Source organism: Panthera tigris, chromosome A1 (assembly GCF_018350195.1).
Source record: "Panthera tigris isolate Pti1 chromosome A1, P.tigris_Pti1_mat1.1, whole genome shotgun sequence".
NCBI classification, from domain to species: domain Eukaryota; kingdom Metazoa; phylum Chordata; class Mammalia; order Carnivora; family Felidae; genus Panthera; species Panthera tigris.
In genome coordinates this window covers 196,467,420-196,487,521 of record NC_056660.1, presented here as the reverse complement: position 1 = coordinate 196,487,521, position 20,102 = coordinate 196,467,420, and the positions used below count along the sequence as shown (strand labels likewise).

The 20,102-nt window shown below is 47.5% G+C and overlaps 1 protein-coding gene and 1 non-coding gene across 7 annotated transcripts in view; one reads left to right on the top strand and one right to left on the bottom strand.

Moving 5' to 3' along the window:
• SH3TC2 (SH3 domain and tetratricopeptide repeats 2) overlaps nucleotides 1-20,102 on the bottom strand; it is a 90,005-nt gene that overhangs the window by 45,724 nt on the left and 24,179 nt on the right. For 4 of the 6 annotated variants that reach the window (XR_006220765.1, XM_007093710.2, XM_007093711.2 and 1 more), the window contains exon 1: nucleotides 6,346-6,490. The exons of the other annotated variants lie outside the window; for them this stretch is intronic. Coding sequence is in view for 3 of the 4 variants with exons in the window: in XM_007093710.2 (XP_007093772.1) it covers nucleotides 6,346-6,397 (52 nt within the window). In the remaining variant the exon portion in view is untranslated. Of the gene's footprint in view, nucleotides 1-6,345; nucleotides 6,491-20,102 lie in introns of those variants that run through there. 6 annotated transcript variants of the gene reach the window in all.
• On the top strand, nucleotides 9,357-9,460 carry LOC122232134. The gene has a single exon (XR_006209496.1). It is a non-coding gene; the product is annotated as a U6 spliceosomal RNA (small nuclear RNA).

Genomic DNA, 20,102 nt, shown 5'->3' with positions numbered 1-20,102 from the left:
ACTGGGATACTCTCAGAGAGGGAAGGAGGCAAACCATAAGAGACTCTTAAATACTGAGAACAAACTGAGGGTGGATGGGGGGGTGGGGTGGGGAGAGGGGAAAGTGGGTGATGGGCATTGAGGAGGGCACCTGTTGGGATGAGCACTGGGTGTTGTATGGAAACCAATTGGACAACAAATTGTGTAAAAAAATAAATAAAAATAAAATAAAGTAAAACATATATTGATCGTTGAAAAAAAAAAAAAAAGAAACTGGGATATTCTACATAGCCTAGATGCTTGGCTTCGCTTTGAAAACTGGAAGATCTGTAGCTCAGGGCCCTCATGTGACAGCAGTCAGCTGGAGCCCAGTGGTTGTTGCCCCTCTATGGGAATTTGTTCTTCACTGACCACCAGCATCCCCACATTGTCAAATTTACTCATTTACACCTGGTTCCAGCAAGCTTTGTCCTGATTGTAAGACTGCATGAAAAGAAACAACAGCCTAAGGATGATGAATGCCTGTGAGGTAAGTCCATCTCGAAGGAGTAAGTTCATGGCCACCATTTTGCATTCCTATCAGCAGTGTGAGAGAGTTCCAGTTCCTCCATACCCTCACCAACACTTGATATTATCTTCTTTTTAAATTTAGCCTTTCCATAGGTGTGCAGTTTTATCTCATTGTTTCAATTTACATTTCCTCAATAACCAATGGTGTTGAACATTTTTATGTTCTTATTTGCCATCCATATATTTTCTTTTTCTTTTTTCCCCCATTCATGATTTTATTTTTTTTATTTATTTTTTTTTTGCTTTAAACAATTTTTTTAATCTTATTTTTTAAAATTTACATCCAAGTTAGTTAGCATATAGTGCAACAATAATTTCAGGAGTAGATTCCTTAGTGCCCCTTACCCATTTAGCCCATCCCCCTTCCCACAACCCTTCCAGTAACCCTCAGTTTGTTCTCCATATTTATGAGTCTCTTCTGTTTTGTACCCCTCCTTGTTTTTATATTATTTTTGTTTCCCTTTCCTTATGTTCATCTGTTTTGTCTCTTAAAGTCCTCATATGAGTGAAGTCATATGATTTTTGTCTTTCTCCGACTAATTTCACTTAGCGTAATGCCCTCCAGTTCTATCCATGTAGTTGCAGATGGCAAGATTTCATTCTCTTTTTTTTTTCAATATATGAAGTTTATTGTCAAATTGGTTTCCATACAGCACCCAGTGCTCATCCCAAAAGGTGCCCTCCTCAGTACCCATCACCCACCGTCCCCTCCTTCCCACCCAAGATTTCATTCTTTTTGATTGCCGAGTAATACTCCATTGTATGTATATATACACCATATCTTCTTTATCCATTCATCCATCGATGGACATTTGGGCTCTTTCCATATTTTGGCTATTGTTGAGAGGGCTGCTATAAACATGGGGGTGCATGTGTCCCTTTGAAACAGCACACCTGTATCCCTTGGATAAATGCCTAGTAGTGCAATTGTTGGGTCGTAGGGTAGTTCTCTTTTTAGTTTTTTGAGGAACCTCCCTACTGTTTTCCAGAGTAGCTGCACCAGTTTGCGTTCCCAACCATCCATATATTTTCTGAATGAAAGTATCTTTATAAACTTTTTGCTCCATTTAATTAGGTTATTTACCTTCTTATCACTGAGTTATAAAAGGGTTTTTTTTATGTTCTGGATACAAGTATCAGATACATGGTTTTCACGTATTATTTCCAAATCTGCAGTTTCTTTTTCATTCTCTTGTTAGGTTTATTGGGGTGGGGGGGAGCAAGGCTATCAGCAAAGAGATCAGTAGGATAAGGGGGAATGAGCTTTGCATACACATGAGAGAGCAAAAACCAGTCTTTACATACCAGAGAAGTCAGTGATCATGGGGCTAAAATTGATAGATATGGTAAAGGTAGGAGAGGGAGAGAAATGTAGAATAGAAACAGCGAGCAATAAGGAGCCATGAAGGGAATCTTGAGCCTGGGGATGGCAAAACAATATTGGAAACTCTACCTTGGGGGGTAGCACAAGAAGGACAGGGAGAAGAAAAGGCAAAAGGCGGGGAGGCCAGCTTGAATGGCAATAGGGAACATAAAGCGTGAGACTGTGGACTGTGATCTTGGCAAATGAGAAGTGAAGGAATACAGTGAATCACGTGGTATTTTCAAGTAAGGAAAGAGAAAGCATCTTGACGAATTGAATACGAAGGATAAAACTAAGGGAGAGACAATCATTATAGAAAAATGAATAGATAGAGGGATCTGAGAGATGATGTAGTTCTACTCCTCATTTTACCGTGGAGAACCTAAGGCCCAAAGAGGAGCAGTGATTTTACCAAGGTCACATAGCGAGTTAGCCGCAGAGTCAGAGGCCATCCAGATCACTGGGGTCGGACCTCGCTGCCACCATTACCTTAACCCTAACTGGGAATTCAGGGCTCTGAAGTCTCTAATCTGGAAGCATCTCCCTTCCAGAAACTTGCTGGACAAAAGCATCTGCACTTACTTCTCTGCTCCTTGCTCTTACCCACCACCCCGACTTTAAGAAGCAAATGTTGCCCTGCGTGCTTTCTTCCCCCCACCTACGTACTTTTTCCTTCTTTGACCTGACAGTCACAGCACCAGAAGTCTTTATGATGGAAGCCTACTCTGTCCTGGTTGGGGCAAGTGTCAAATTAGAACTACAGCTACATCTATCTCCACGGACATATCTCCAATCCTAATGTTGACGAAGAGGGGAAAAAAGAAGTTGCACGATGCTATCATCTTGTTTAAGTATCAAAATCTGCAGAAGAAATTCTTTGCAACGATTACGGGTACATGGACATGTACTAAAAGCACGAAACCGCTGAATTAATGAAAGTAATTAACTTTAGGGAGAGAGAGGGGGAGGGAAATGCGACTAGGAGAGAACTACCAGGGGACCCTACTTGTGTCTGCAACGTTTTCTTTTTTAAGTAAGAGAATAAAATAAAGATATTCTGAAGCTAATACGGTATAATGTTCAAAACATGCTAAAGCTAGACGGTTGGTCTATTGTTCCGATATTCTCTATTATGAGTAAGTTCGAAATGCCCCACAAGCTTTTTAAAGTTCAAATACGAAGCATCATTTACTATTGGCAGCATTCTCCCTCAATTTCCTATTATTATACTCATGATTCACGTCTACCAAAAATGTTGAAAGTTAAAACCACCAATGATCAACGTAGGCAAATGTTCTCTCTCACATCCTCCGTTTCAGAGTGTAAGGCTGCCAAATTTCTTCAAGAATGTGTTGAAGATAAGGGGGCAGTGCTAGAAGCTTTTAGATTGATGAACTTTGACATGACTTGCTCCGGGCTCCTAAGGGAGCAACTATAATTTATTAAACTGTGGCAAGAATACCCAAGGGTCCAGGAAGTCAGACAAGACGGCAATTGACCAGAACCAGCATGTGCAATCGGGAGATCTTTGTGAGGAAATGAGAAACGTCACAGGGAACAGACGCTTCAGGCGGAGCCCATGTGTGAGAATACATATCACCTGGGGTCGCCAGAGCCAACACTCCTCACTGTGTGACACCCCAGCAAGCCAGCGAGGCATCGGTCCAGAGCTCAGTGCTACCAAGAGCCTTCTCCTTTCCTGCCTCCCTCACCCTGAGGACTGTTGGCCCTTGCTCTTTGCTCCCCCTTAAACAGCTGTAATGGCAGAAGCAGCCAGAAACAGGACCACTGTGGAGCCAGGAGTTAGGGAAAAGGGTTGTGGGAATAGTCTTTTCTAGTGAGCAAGAAAACAGCCCACAATCACTGAGGGGTTATCAGAGCCCAGCCCCTGTACTTAACCCATGAGATGAGTTACCTGATTTAATCCTCACCAAAAATTCCATATGATAGATAGTACCATTAGATCCAGGTTACAGATAGGAAACTAAGGTTTGAAGCGTGTAAGAGACTCGCCCAAAGTCACAGAACTACAGAGTCGCTCCAGGATGTGTCGCATACCTTGTTCCATGTCTCCAGGATACAAGGGGGGCCGAAAAGGCGATGTTTATATCAACAGTCCTCAGACCTACAACAGCCATATCATCCTCCCTAGGGAAAGTCCCCGACAAGCACCGAAAACAGTTTGGAAAATGGCACGAAAAGCCTCAATAAAGTAAATAGCAGGTTGACTCTTGGTGAACTAGTGGATTCAGGATCCCAACCACTTACTGATGCCACAATTCAGGTGAAACAATAAAATAACTGGCCAATAAGGTCGTAAGAATTCTGAGGATGCTTTCTTCAGTGTCGGTCGGTTGGTTGGTTGGTTGGTTGGTTTGGGGCCACGGAACTCTTGTACCTGAAATCTTGGGCTGAGGACAGGGTGTCAGACAGAGGCAGGGCTGCTCCAGCTGAACCTGAGGGTCGGAGAGCAGGAGCAGAGCTCCCTAGGGCTCCTTTGCAGGCCGAGCCTACAACGCCTCATCTTATAGATGAGCAAACAAAGACCTAGAGAGAGAGCTTGGTACGTTAGGGTCATAGAAATGTAATTAATATGTGCTTAATTTCTTGTGCTTAATTAACCGTGTGCCAGGTCGGTTTAAGTGTTTCACATGTAGGCTTAATCCCTACCATAGCTCTATGGGGAATGCATAATTATATCATAAACCTATAGACAAGGAAACTGAAACAGAGAGGTTGAGTAAATTGCTAAGGCAAGTCAAAGAACCAAGATCGAACCCGGACGCTTTGGCCTCAAAGACCAGGCGATTAACCATGATGATGCCTGCCCAGTTAAAGGTAGGCTGAGTCAGATCTAGATCACTGGCTTGCGGACCAGTGATCCTTCCTGTGCCCCCACACTCTGTTCACTGTCTGTTCCCATGGGGTACAATGGCAGCAGGACTTAGGGGAAGGATCCGAACAGTTTATAAACCTTAGAAGTCTGGAGAAACAAAATGTTTTCACAGCTAAAGATCATGTCTTTTGTGCTACGGGCATCATTTGGGAATTTGTTTGCCTTGGCTCGGGGTCCTCCTGGGCTCCCCTTCCAAGGAATCACGTGGTACTTCTGGAAGACATGGAATCCTAACAAGGGTTAGGAATGATTCCTTGGCATGGTGCTCTCTTATCTCCCAAGTAAGTCCTCCCTGACTCTGCCAGCTTCCCACAAAGCTGCCACACATCCTGATAAATGCCATACCCCAGATGGCAGGGCCCCACCTTGGCCTTGCTCTGAAAAGAAGCAAGAAGCTTGCGTTAGGGTGACTTAACCACACTGGTTGCCTGGGACTGTCCTGCTTTTAGCACTGACTGCATCCTGAGAAAGTCCTCGGGCCCAGGCAAACTCGGATGGTTGGTCACCTAATGTCAAGTCTCAGATGACTTGACAATTTCACAGAGCAACAACTCTCCATCGTCTCAAGATGTACCAAGAAAGGGGGGGGGGGGGGGAAGAAAGAGGGAAAGAAAGAAAGAAAGAAAGAAAGAGAAAGAAAGAATGAGAAAGAAAGAAAGAAAGAGAGAGAAAGAAAGAATGAGAAAGAAAGAAAGAAAGAAAGAAAGAAAGAAAGAAAGAAAGAAAGAAAGAAAGAAAAAGAGAGAAAGAAAGAATGAGAAAGAAAGAAAGAAAGAAAGAAAGAAAGAAAGAAAGAAAGAAAAGAAAGAGACAGAGAGAGAGAAAGAAAAAGAAAGAAAAAAATCAGGGGCACCTGGGTGGCTCAGTCGGTTAAGTGTTTGACTCTTGATTTCTCTTCAGATCATGAGCTCGAGTTTGTGAATTTGAGCCCCACATCGGGCTCTGCCATGACAGTGCAGAGCCTGCTTGGAATTCTCAATCTCTCTCTCTCTCTCTCTCTCTCTCTCTCTCTATCTATCTCTGCCCCTCCCCCCAGTTCTCTCTCTCTCTCAAAGTAAATAAACAAACTTTAAAAAAATATATCACTCTGTAATAGGTAGGAGGCAGGAAATTGCCTGTTTTTCTCAGGTAACAGCGACCCTGATGAAAATAGGGTTGTGGGACGGAGGCCAAATTTGTGACCACGCATGGGCCCCAGAGACTCACTGCCTGAGGTTTCTTCCTGACCTAGGGAATCCTGGGAAGAAAGGATGGAAGGGGTTAGTCACACCCTGCAAGCCAAGAGCAGCACTGGCTCCCCACAGAGTGAGCTCAAAGCCTCGCCCTTCAGGAAAAGTAGAAGCTTCCCAGGCTCAACTCCTTTCTCACAAAACCCGAACAGCAAATACTGAATGAGGGATGGAGGAGAGGGAGCCAGAAAGCACGGCCATCTCCCCGTCTTGGGAAAAGCAGCTTCCCCAACCCAGCAGATCCCTGAGCCTTCACTGGACCAACCACCTCAGCCAAGCCACGGGCCCGGGCCCCCCAGGAGACTCACCTGGGCCCCAGGACAGACTCGGCTCCCCAGGAATACAGAAGCAGCCACCCATGTGTGCATCATCGTCCCCAGGCCAAAGTCCCTGGGAACACCAGCCAGAAGAGCTGGGAGGGGACAGCCTCCCAACGGTGTCCCTCCTCCCGCCTCCTCCCTGGCACAAGAAGGACCAAAACCCAGTTCAGTGCACAAAGCAGCCTTTGATATCCAGCTGCAGCAGGAGGCCCAGGGGGGGTGGGAGGGGCAGCCCAGCCCTCAGGACCCATAGTCCTTGCTCTGTCAGGCCTCTGACCAGGGAGCAGAGCTCCTCCCTGCCTCTCTGCAGATTGCTCCATGCCTAGCAGGCTCTGGCACATTCCTCACATTCTAGGATTGAGATACACAGTTTGGTTCCTGTGGGGGTGGCCAGGGTGGGGGAGGAGGGCAGGGAGCATCCCAGGAATCAAGGCTGCTGTGCTTGTTTTCCCCCTGACTGCCTTGGCCCTCACGGACTTGCCTGCCAATGAGCAAGTGATCCCCACCCGGCCTCTCTCTGCAAACACCTCCCTGAGCGATCTGGGCGACACCGGAGCTGTGGGCGCAGCGTCTCACTTCGGCCCCAGCAGCATCAGGGAGCCAACCCCTCATCGGGGGGCAGGGGGGTGCGTGCAGAACCTCAGCCCCTGCTCCTAAAGTCAGGAGGAATCTGGGAAATCGCCTGATGGAGCCCAGCACCTTACACATGAGAGGACAGAGGACCAGGTATGGTAAGGTTACAGGTATGCACAAAAACCTGCTCCCACCAGACCAGCCTCTTTTCCTTTGGGGACAAAGCAGAGTTTGCAGCCGATACAGAATCAGATACAATACAGAAAACCTTCCATGACATCTTCCCAAGGAGGCCGAAAAAATATGGTTCAATGTCAACAAGATGGGCAGAGGCACGACTGACCTAACATCCAAGCCCAAGGCTTGCTAATTACTTATTATTTTCTTAATGCCTCGCACAATGTTCAGTGGTGAGTGACCATAAGAGGGAGGAGGTGCGGCCGAGAGGAGGCAGCATCCTAACCACTGGCGTGCGGGCTCTGTGCAGGCCGAGCGGGAGGTCAGCCTCACGAGCATTTTAAGGAGGGAGGTGGCCTGGCCGTGTTTATATTCTGGGAGGGGCACGGGGGTGACAGTGTGCAGGCTAGCCCGGGGCTCAGTCTCACTGGTGTGGTCACGAGTATCTACTGCACACATCAGCTCAGCCCCAGGTGGCAGGGTCGGGCTTCGGTTTCAATGCTGACTCATCTTGACTCATAGTCAACTGACTTTGCCACGGACCAGCCACTCACCATATATTACCTCATTTAAATCCCATAGCAGCCCCATAACGTAGGCACTACCAGCTCTCTTCTGTAAGTGAGGAAACTCATAAAGAGGGGTGGATAACTTGTCCAAAGCCCCACCATCTATGAATGTGAGATTCAGGACTGGAGCCAGATCTAATCGATTCCACAGCTAAGGAGCTTCATTTCTCCAATACACGAGCTCCTTCCACAACTACAATGAAAAATGATTAGATGATCTGATAGGGAACCCTCAGAGCTTTCTGGCCACGATAGAAGGCCCAAGAGAAGAGGGCTGAGGCGGGGGCAGGGAGGCCAGAGGGACAGGGTCTCTCGGATCACAGTGCTACCGTGGGGCATGTTGTCTCTGTGCACATTTGTGTAAAGTATCCACTTCCTATAATGTCCCATGCCTTCTCCTTCATCAAAGCAGTGTTTTAGCGTTTTAGCAGTGTTCTCTTGGGCCTAAGATAAAAGAATAAGAGTTTCTTTAGAAAGTTGTCACTCAAGGGGCGCCTGAGTGGCTCAGTCGGTTAAGCATCTGACTTCAGTTCAGGTCGTGATCTCACGGTTTCTGAGTTTGAGCCCCGCATCGGGTTTTGTGCTGACAGCTCGGAGCCTGACACCTGCTTTGGATTCTGTGTCTCCCTCTCTCTGTTCCTCCCCTACTCGCACTCTGTCTCTCTCTCTCTTTCAAAAATAAAGATTAAAAAAAAAATTAAGAAAAAAAGAAAGTTGTCACTCAAACTTTGGGAGGTACATGAGAATCAGACAGTGAAAAGAAACCATGGTTTAACTTGCACATGACGACAAATGCTCAGACTTATCATTTCTCCTCGACTTGCCTACATGCCATTCTTACACAAGTGCAACAACAGTGATCAGAAATTGTAAATGACCAAGACTAACCAAAGGAAGCCCGTCTGTCCCAGATGACACCCTGTGGCAGGTAGCTGAGACACACATTTTGGCAAGTCCATTCTGGAAAAAGTCATTGCTTCTCTTGAGATGCAAGAAACTAGCGGTCTTCTGTGTCTGGGTAACTCAAATGAATGAACCTGAACAAAGGGCTTTCCAGACAGAGAGAGCAGCAGGTGCAAAGGCCCTGAGGCTGGACATGGGTGGCAAGTGAAAGGAAAAGTCTGTGTGGTCGGAGTCCATGAGGCAGGGCAGGGTATAGAGATGAGGTTAGAGAAAGCAGCTGGAGGCCAGATTGCATAGGACATTGAAGGCCATCAAAGGACTTAAGCTTCCTGCGAGTGACATGGGAGACAATGGAGGATACTAAATAGAGGAGTCTCATGATGGACTTATGCTTTTAAAGGGTCACCCTGGCTTCTCCTTGAAAAACAGGCTAGAGCTGGGATTCCAGGTATGCAGCAATTATAACATCCAGGAGAGAGATAATGATGGCTGGAACCAGAGTGACAGGGTAAGAGAAGCTTAGGAATTAGACGTGTATTTCAGAGTGAAGAGTATATTAACCAAGGTTCTCCGGAGAAGCAGAATCAATAAGGTATAAATATATCTGTGGTGTGAGAAAAGGCACTGCCCCATCTAAGAAGCCCCTGCTAGGCTCCAGGCAATGAGGAGTGAGGTGCCATGTTCCTCTGGCGTATGGCCAGACATTCTGATTTGTCATGGAAACCAGACATCGAGATTGTCAGGTGAAGTTCCCAAACTTTTTAATGGTCACAAACCAGGCTTGCTTCAGCAGCCCATGTACTAAAATTGGAAGGATACAGAGATTGGCATGGCCCCTATGCAAGGATGACACACAAATTCGCGTGTTTTGAGGATTGCGTGGGATCGTTGAATCATTATGTTGTTCACTGGAAACTGATATAACACTGTAAGTATTAAAAAAATTAGTGTTCCCAAACCAAGTCAGAAAATCTTCCAAAGCACCGTGCATAGGCCAGCACTTTGGAGCAGACAAACATGGCTGCCAGCCAAATCCAACCCACGAGCAGCCAGTTGGACCCTTCTGAGGTAAAACTGAATTTGTTTCCCTCGGGAAACTTACAATCTAGTCGGGATAATAAGATATACACTTGGGAACTATATAATTCAAGAGAAAAACCAAAAGGCTGTGTCAAGGGTGGCATTCCGTCCCCTCCAAAAAATGATATACTGCAGACTTAACCCCCCAGTGCCTCAGAATGTGACTTTATTTCAAATTAGGATTGTTGTAGATATAATGATTTAAGTTGAGTTCATTCTGGAGTAGGGTCGGCCCCTAAGCCAATATGACTGGTGTCCTTATAAAAAGAACACCCCGTGAACACATCACAAGCAGAAGCGTCTGCAACAACGAGGGGAGTAGAGTTACGCATCCACAAGCCCAGTACCACCCGGGATTTGCCAACAAACCACCAGAGGCCAGAAAGAGGCAAGGGACGATTCTCCCTGCAGGCTTCAGAGGGGGCATAGCCACACAGACCCCTTGATTTGGGACTTCCAGCCCTCAGAACTATGAGACGATAACATTTCTGTTGTGTTAAGCCACCCAGTTTGGGCAGCTTGTTAGGACAGCCTCCACTCCGGTGTGTTCGTACCTCTCAGAGGTCAGTTTGGGCATTCGCTTTGTGGTCAGAAGACCAAAGTTCGAATCCTGGCTCTGCCATTTTCAAGTTGTATATTGTTTGGCATAGTCCCTCCTTTCTCAATAACAACGATAGTAATAGTTACATAGAGATCACAAAAAAGTTCTCCCTCGTAAAACGGTTGTGAGGACTTAAAACGGGATTTATAGGTGGGTTGTTTACTTGTGCAAATCTTGCACGTGCACGTGTGTGTGCATGATCACTGTTACGCTAGTGTTTGGCATGTTTTCCGTGCGTCTAGACTCTGAGGAGGAAGGGGCATCGTTGGTGAGTAGAATGTGCCTATCAGCCGTGATAGAGACAAAATCTCAGAGTTCCAATTAGAAAGTCTACAAGGAAATGCATCCAAGTGAAACTAGGTCTTGCTGTCTTCAGATCATCGGGAAGATTCCTTTCATTACCTCAGACAAAGGCATCCAGCCTAGCCACCCTTGCTGTATTTCTCTCCTTACTCCTTGGCTTGCCGACATTTTCGATAGACACGAATTTTGCAAGCAGTTTACTTAAGAAAGAAGAATGAAATCCCACGGTCAACCGTTTTTGTCATTATGATAGTTGGCCTTTGTGATCTAGCGAATCTGTTGCAAGCAAAAGGAGGGGCACCTGGGTGACTCGGTCGGTTAAGCACCCGACTCTTGATTTTGACTCAGAGCATGATTTCACAGTCGTGAGATCAAGCCCCAGTCAGGCTCCAAGCTGAGTGTGGAGCCTGCTTGAGATTCTCTCTCCTTCTCTCTCTGCCCCTCCCCCACTTATGCTTGAGCACATGCACATGTGTGCATGTGCTCTCTCTGTGTCAAGAAAAAAATTAAAATAAAAAAAAGGAAATGTGTGTCTCTTTCCTTTTCTAGGTGTTTTGTTTTGGGTTTGGGGTTTTGTTTTAGAGAGGGTGTGTGCATGCATGAGCAGAGGAGAGGCACAGAGAGAGAGAGAGAGAGAGAGCCAAGCAGGCTCCATGCTGTCAGTGTAGAGCCCGATGTGGGGCTTGATCCCACAAACGGTGAGATCATGACCTGAGCTGAAATCAAGAGCCAGACCCTTAATGGACTGAGCCACCCAGGTACCCATCTAGGTGTTTTCATTGATAAATTTCATTGGGTGACCTTGGAAAAGTCAGCCATTTTTCCTTTGGTGCTTTCCTTGCATTCCTTATGTAATGTTGCTTTGGGTCCCCACCCATTCGGGTCTTGTTCCCGTGATGACTTTGTTCAAGTTCCTTTGGAAGTGGAGTCCCCAGATCTCCAGCCAGCTGTCTAGGACAGCTGCGTATTCTGTACACAGCTCTGAGGCCCTGTCCCCTCCTTTGTTTCATGTATTGTACTTCTGTTAATAGAACCCAAGCTTACATCAGCCAAAAGGAGTCATAAGGGTAGCTCATATTCTATGCATTTAGAGAGATTTATCAAAATTCAGATGCCTAGATCTTACCCAGCCCTAGTGAATCAGAATCTCTGACTAGACCCATTCCAGGTAATTCTGATGTGCATTCGGATGTCAGCAAATAATTCTCCAGGGGTTTCTTTTGCAGGGATAAGGGACAGGCCCAAGTGTAAATTTCAGGGATCTAAATGTCCCCTCAGGTCTCCTCTTCATCTCTGATATACACCAAAGTTAATTAAAAGCCTTAACCACAAGGGGGCAGCACATGCAGGAAGTCTAGCTCTTCCAATGAAAAGACTGCAAGAGGGTCCCTTTCATCTGCAAGCTTCAGCATCCATAAATAACCAAAAAAAAAAAAAAAAAAAGACTTACAGTTGTTCAGGGGTTCTCTATTGATTAAATCCTCAATCTTAATAACACAGCAGTTGGACGCGCCATTTTATAAGCAATGAAAGGGTTGTGTGAGCGAAGTCAGGTGACTTCTCCAAGGTCTTGCAGCTAGCAATTCATAGAGATGGCTTTTCTCAAACATTCCAGCCAGCAGCAGCACATACTGGAGGCTTCACCACTTAAGACAGCCGGGAGGATATAAACCAGACACGTATCCACAGCATCCCAACCCCCAACCCCTCCCTCAAGCAACATCTGTGCAGTAATAAAGATCAGAATAATCTTAACCTCCACAGAACCACATATGCCCAGAGGTTGAGCAAACAAGCAAAACAAATTTATCATACGTGCACTTCACTTAAAAGGTTTCAACAATACGTGAACATCCAGGGAAAGCAGGAAAGGAAACCATTTACATACAATGGACCAGGGCTTCTTATACTGGAATATGGACATTAATGATCTGGCATCTGGGAAGAATAACGCCCCCCAAAGATGTCTTAGTCCCCAGAACCTGTGACTATGTTACCTTATGTGGCTAGAGGGACTTGGTGGATAGGTTTAAGTTAAGGAATTTGAGGAAGGGACGTTGTTTGGGTTGACCAGATGTAATCACAAGGGAAGTACGAAGGTCAGACTCAGAAGAAGATGTGACAAGAAACCCAGAAGCCAGAGGTCAGAATCAGAGAAAGCAATTTAAAGATACTGCTGCCATGCTGGTTGTAGATGGAAGATGGGGCCACGAGACGGGGAATGTGGGAAGCCAAAAGACACGGGACGGATTCTCCCCTAGAACTTCCAAGAGGAACACGGCCCTGATTTTAGCCCGGGGAGACCCGCTTCGGACTTCCGACCTCCAGAACTCTGAGACTAGAAAGCTGTGTTATTTGAAGCCCCTAAGTTCGTCATTTGTTACAGCAGCCAGAGGAAACGAAAACACCTGGGAACTGGCAAGATGCAGGTCCTGATCCTGGGTCCACGAAGGGGTGAGAAGTTCCAGTGGGGCTTGCCTGCGGTGCCTGTGTGCTGCTCTTTGGACCACACTTGGAGAGTCGAGGCCGTCAGAACTCCCCCGCAGCTGGTCCTTCAAAGTCTGGAGACTTCACTTAGCACGGGATGGGAGCACGACCCCATGGACCCCTCAGTTCCTCACCTCTGACTCCCCAGGCGTCTGCCCACCTATTCCTTTTATTCCTATTTCTGCCCCCTGTTTATTTACTTTGGAGATTGTAGTCCTAAATCGGAGTGTTCACGTTCCTGCTGCCCCCTTCCCACCGTGCAACACGGTGCCTGGCATGGGATAGGCACTCTTAAGTGAATGAGTGAATGAATGAATGAATGAACGGATGAACTAAAAAATCATGGAAACTCTTAGTTGTTTTCCAAACAGCTGCCTGACCGAATCTCTCGCAACTTGTATTGGCACAACTGAGTTTGTTTTAAGCTACGTAATCCAAACGTAGCTTGGACTGAACCCAGGAGCTTAATTTTCTCAGGCTGGGCTCTATGTTCCAAGCAGATGAAACCAATCTGCACATCGATTCTTCCTCCCCCAATTTGAAAAGCCTGCTGCAGCAGGTCAGTGCCCAAGAGGCAGACTCTGAGAAGAAGATTCGCAGGCAGGAAGCGTATGGCGTTCTGCTCACAGGATCCCTGGGGGGGGGGGGGGGGGGGGGGTGGAAAAACAGGACCAGGCAGAGGATGGAGTGGCCTGTGAAGCACACGCAACAGAGTCCTCGGCGGGTTCCTGCAGGGAGCTCGGGAGTAGGCAGGCCCTGCAGAGTCTTCCTGGGACAAGGGTACCTGATAATGACTAGTCACTGGACCAGCTACATCCTCGTAATGGCCAGTCATTGAGGGCAGGCTGACCCGGGGCGTGGGGAGGGAGGGTATGAACTGGAGAAGGCACTCTTCCGTTCTAGGCAAGCTCCAGAGAGGGACTCAGCTGAGAGCTGTCAACCACGAAAGCCGCCAGCCACTGGAGGACGGAGCGGGCCAGTCGTGATAGGTGGGGATCCAGGCAGACTCCACAACATGCACCACACATGCCTTCTGTTTCCTCAGGCACTGGGGGGAAAGCAGCTATTTAATCAAACTAAGCCCAGAATAGAGCTCTGCGTCACACCAATAGGACTAGAGAGGAGTAGACTAAAGATGTGGAAGGAAGAAGAACACTGATGTAGAAGAGTCCAGAAGGGGGGCGGGGGGCGCCTGGGTGGCTCGGTCAGTGAAGCAACCGACTTCGGCTCAGGTCCTGATCTCACAGTTCATGGGTTCGAGCCAGGCTTTGTGCTGACAGCTCGGAGCCTGGAGCCTGCTTCCAATTCTGTGTCTCCCTCTTCTCTGCCCCTCTCCCACCTGCACTCTGTCTCTCTCTCAAAAAATAAATAAAACATTTAAAACTTTAAAGAAAAAAAAAAAGAGTCCAGAAGGAGGAGAACTGGGATGGCCTTGAGAGTGTGCACGGCGTTCCTCTGAGGTGGCATGAGAGTACGGAGGAATGAGCTGTGCATTTGGAGTAGCCCGTGGGTGAAGGCCCCAGTATAACCAGGGAGGAGGAGAATAAAGGGGCCCACGGGGGTAGCATAGTGAGACGCTGATTGCCAAGGAATGAGAGGGCTGCTGGGCCCAGTGAGGGGCAGGCGGGGCGGCTGTTAAAAGTCTGCAGGGGCCCAGTCATGACAGTGTATGTCTCTCTTCCAGAAGCCTCAGGACAGAGCAGGGACAGCACACAACAGTTCAGAGCCGGCAAAGCAGGGGTGTCAGGGGGCTGGTGAGAGGGTCACTGAAATGGGCCACCTTGGAGTCAGGCTGGATGAGGAGGCCAAGGGGGATGAAAGGGGATAAGAAATCCCCGTGTCCTGAGGTCATACGGAAAAAATCCAGCAGCTGGGGGCGATTTCAGGGAGCGGGAAAGCGAAAAGGCGGAGCCTGCAGCGGAGAATTTCAGAGATGGCGTTTATAGTGGTGGAGGGTGAAACGGAGCCCATGTAGAGGGTGGTGAGGAAAGTACTGATCCGCAGGAAGGCCACCTATTCAGTTTGAAACGGTGTCATCACAGTGACAGTCCTATACATCTGGAAAAGTCGACACCACCTTCAAACCACTTTGCTCCTAACCAAAGCCCAGCGCCCTCCCTTGAAGGCAACCACAGGCCCTTTGCAGTATCCCATGAACTTTGGCTCTACATCCTAGACATGTGTATATGCGATCCCATTTCTGTAAGGAAGATTATATACACACATATGATCCTATATAGGATCATATTATATACGTTATCATATATACTCATTTGCTCACTGCTTCTCTCTCTGCCCGGGACTTAGCCCACGTTGTGAGAATGACATCTCTTGACCTGGCCTGTTGCACTTGACTTGTGACTGTAGCTTTGGGTTGAAAAGATTGGAACTCTCGGGGCACCTGGGTGGCTCAGTCGGTTAAGCATCCAACTTTGGCTCAGGTCATGATCTCACAGTCCATGAGATCGAGCCCCACATTGGGCTCTGTGCTGACAGCCCAGGGCCTGGAGCTGTGTCTCCCTCTCTCTCTGTGTCTCTTCTGTGTCTCCCTCTCTCTCTGCCCCTCCCGCACTCACACTCTGTCTCTCTATCTCTCAAAAATGAATGTTTAAAAAGATTAAAAAATGGGGCGCCTGGGTAGCTCAGTCGATTAAGCGTCCGACTTCGGCTCAGGTCACGATCTCGCAGTTTGTGAGTTCGAGCCCCGCATTGGGCTCTGTGCTGACAGTCCAGAGCCTGGAGCCTGCTTCGGATTCTGTGTCTCCCCCTCTCTCTGCCCCTCCCCCGCTCATGTTCTGTGTGTGTGTCTCTCTCTCTCTCCTTCAAAAATATATAAACGTTAAAAAGAAATTGTAACTCTTGTGGAAGAGACTTTGTGAGGACAGCCCTGGCAGCAGCCTGTGAAAGGTGAGGCCACAGCCATGGGTAAAGCCAGCCCCGAAAGGGTTCCTCTTTCCTCTTGCTAGAGGCAGAGCAAGCGAGTCCCAATGGCTGAGCCACGTGGATTTCTAACATTTTCCTGTTTCTAGGTGAGAGTTTTTAGTCTCACTTCCTGGAATCGAAACAAAGTTCAAAACAAATTTCTAAACAAAGGGATCCTCTGCTTCCCCAGATCTCGATTCCATTCCCTGAGAGGAACGAGCCAAGGTACTTCTCCTCTGACGACTTTCCCAGCAGAGCCCCGTGGCTTCCTCCCGCACCTTCCTGGTGGCCACCAATTGTTGTGAACATCCTCATGGGTGTAGATTTTTATTTCTATTAACCTTTTCTTCATGTCCTCATAATTATGCAGGGAGAAAGAAGACTGTTTTCCCAATAGAAGTTATTCGAGACTTTTCGACGGTCTAGGGTTCAACGGTCTCTCCTAAAAGCCAGCACCCAGCTGGGCAAGGTGAAAAGGATTCTAGACACATTCAAGCCTGATGCTGCCTCTGCTCAGCCTCTCAGCAGATGGTTCGAGGGCGGGGTGCATCCGCTATCAAGTGGGAAGGTCACTCCTACCTCCAGGGCTTGACAAAGTGGTTGCGAGGAGAAAATTAGAAAGATCCTTGGAAGCGTTTTGTTAATTGTGAGGTGCTGGGAAGCACGGAATGTGTTTCTTTAAACTGAGTCCACACAACTGGAGGGAGATTAATCGCAGCCTGGAATAAAGGGAAAGGAAACAGAAGCACGTCGCCTTCAAATGTGAAGTCACGCTGCTTTGAAAGCACTTGCAGTCAGACCCTCACGAGATTGTGAAATGAAGAGGCAGGCTTAAATTCTTACTGCCTTTGCAAGAGAAGGCATGGAGACAGGGCAGGAAAGCCTGAAGCCTGTTCTCCTGGTCTTTATCTGCGTACTTCCCCGCAAGGAGATGGAAACAGGGACACAGGCCAGCCTCATTTAGCATCGTTGTAATTGGCCCAGAGGAAGGACCACACCCTGAAATCCTCGTGGCAACAGAGCTCACCCCACATTCCCAGGCAGGGAAACGCTGTCAGGAACAAACTGTGGGAAGGTCCAGCAGGGCTGCGTGAGAAGAGAGAGGATGGGCTTGTCGTATGGGTAGATGTAGGTGAATGATGATAACGGCAGTGAAAGAACATGGACCGCTTCATATGGACGCACTACACCTAGTATTTTAACGGATTTACTCATTAAACACACACAACCACCCAGACAGGTAGGTGCCGTCATTATCGCCATCTAAAGATGAAGAATTTGAAGGTCTGGGAAGCTGAGTAAATTTCCAAAGGTCACAGAGCTGGCAAGTGGTAGAGTTGGGACTCCGATCCCAGCAGACGGAATCCAGAGCCAGGCTGTTGACCGGGCACCACTGAGTTTGCCTAGTTTTTGCGTTTGGCAAAGAATAAGGCAATCTGCATTTACAGAACCCCAGAGTGGAAGCGATCCTGAGCATCAGTTGAGTGTTTCATTCAAAAGATACCGATTAAGCACGGATTACAAGCAGGCTCACATCCAGGTTGCGGGGGGGGCGAGTAGCACAGGGGTACAGTGAACAGACAGGGTATATTCTTTCATGGAGCTAGCGAACTTTCCATTGGAGGAGAGAGAGAACAAGCAACAAATCAACTGGCAATGGAGGTGGAAGGGGGTAAGTAAAGCGGCAGAAAATGCAGGCACATAAGCTAATGGGCTCGAGAAATCCCTCATATCCCCAACTTGTCCAACGACCACCTTCTACACTGGAGGAAGGCGTTGCTCAAGACTCTACCATACCACGCCGCTCCCAGCGATGGGTTTATTTTCCTATCATTGTCTAGCCCCTAGGCCTCAGCACCAAGGAAAAGCAAACAAGTGCTCAAACACCCCCTTGTTGGTCCCAGGACACAAAGGACACTTCCATCCCTGCATTACACCCCAAGACCCAGGAAGAAACCCAGGCACGGCTCAGCCTGGACATGCACAGGCGTGTCCAGCAGGTGGCAGCAGCTAGCAGCCGTGCCCCCAGACCCGGACTCCCACCCAGTGCAGCCGCCCCGTGGGCCTGCACCGGGGAGGTCGAACTCCCCTATTTCATTTTGCTCATCTTGGAATACAAGACTCTAGAAGAGGACCGGGATTCATGAACCAGTCGCAGGGGCTCAGGCAGGGGCCTTTGGCTCCTGACACTGGCAAAAAGATGGATCCTGAGGCCTGTCACTGTTTCGAGCCTGGGCAGGATACGCTGCCCTGCAGAGCCTCAGCCCTGGGTGCTGCCCCTGCCCTGCCTCTCTGTGCTCCACGCCCTGTTTGGGCTCTCCAGCCGTGGGCGTAGTCCGGGGTGTACATGAGCTGGGGCTCCAGCCCTGCTCCTACCAGGCATTTGGGTCTGAGGGAGCTGCAGGATGGGGTGCTCGTGCCCTCCCATCCTCCCCACTACCCTCTGCTCCTTCCTGCTCTGACCAGGGCCTACTAGTCCACTTGCTTTCAAAGCCACATTCTACAGCCCAGACTCAGAGGGGATGGCAGAAGGAGAGACGGCACCTGACGATACAGAACTGGACTGCCTTTTCACCCCCCAGGTGATAAGTGAGGTTGGAAGATTGGAGTACTTAAAGGCAAATGGGGTGAAAAAAAAATGAAATGAAAAGTGTTTAAGTTGGAAACTATCCCCACTCTAAAGTGACATGATCTTACAGGTCAAAAATCATAAGGAATCCAATTTTTAAAAACCACTAGAATAGAGGAGTTTAGCAAGGTTGCAGGATATAAGAACAATATACAAACATCAATTTTTTTCTCTGCATTAACGATGAACAATCCAAAAATGAAATTAAGAAAACAATTCAATTTACAATAGCATCAAAAATAATAAAATACTTAGAAATATGTTCAACAAAAGAAGGGCAAAACCTATACTCTGGGAGCTACAAAACATCATTGAAATAAATTATAGATCTCAGTGAAGGAAAACATTTCATGTTCATGGATTTGGAAGATTTAATACTATTAAGATGGCAAGACTCCCCAGACTAATCTAGATATTCAATGTAATCTCTATCAAAATCTCAGCAGCTTCTTTTCTAGAAACTGACAAGCTGACACTAACATCCATACAGAAACTTAGGAACCCAGCATAGCCAAACGGTCTTGAAAACAAAGGGTAGGGGAGCCTGGGTGGCTCAGTCGGTTAAGCGGCCGACTTCGGCTCAGGTCATGATCTCGCGGTCCGTGAGTTCGAGCCCCACGTCGGGCTCTGTGCTGACAGCTCAGAGCCTGGAGCCTGTTTCAGATTCTGTGTCTGCCTCTCTCTGACCCTCCCCCATTCATGCTCTGTCTCTCTCTGTCTCTAAAATAAATAAACATTAAAAAAAATTTAAAAAAAAAAAGAAAACAAAGGGTAAAGTTGTCAATTTTACACTTCTTGATTTCAAAACTTACTATAAAGGAATGGTAATCAAACAGTGCAGTACTGATATAAGGATAGATCATTGCAATAGAATTGAGAGTCCGGAAATAAACCCATGTCAATTGATTTTCCACAAGGGGACCAAATCAATGGAGGAAAAATTAGTCTTTCAACAAATGGTGCTGGGAGAACTGCATGGCCACATGCAGAAGAATGAAGTTGGATCCTTACCTCGCACTATTACACAAATCAACTCACGGTAATGGAAATGTAGTATTGCCTTTAACTAATGAGGCTCTGATTCATTTTGGTAATGAGGCAGCTAGAGACCTTCTAGCTGCCTCTAGAAGAAAGTGTCAAATTTTGGCCCTTAAAGCAACTGGGGGAGAAAGAGCCCACACTTTCCTTGCTGCCCTGTCTTGGGCATAATATATATAATATCCCTCAACTGGCTCTGGGCATCCTCTCTCAAATATCAGAATGCCAAAGTTGCTGCTGAGACTGTGCTTGAGCTCCAGGGTAAGCTAAGGTGGTCACCAGCCTCCCTGGCTGAGCAAAAATCATCACAGCCTTCTTTTACTGAGGGACCCCTCAACCACATTATATTCTCAAACCTCGGTAGAGTGAAGAGGCTGGGCAGGCCTGGCTTATTATTCTCCCTGCTTCCACAAAATATAAGATGACATGCTCTACATAGCCCTGGATTTTTTGTACCAACTGT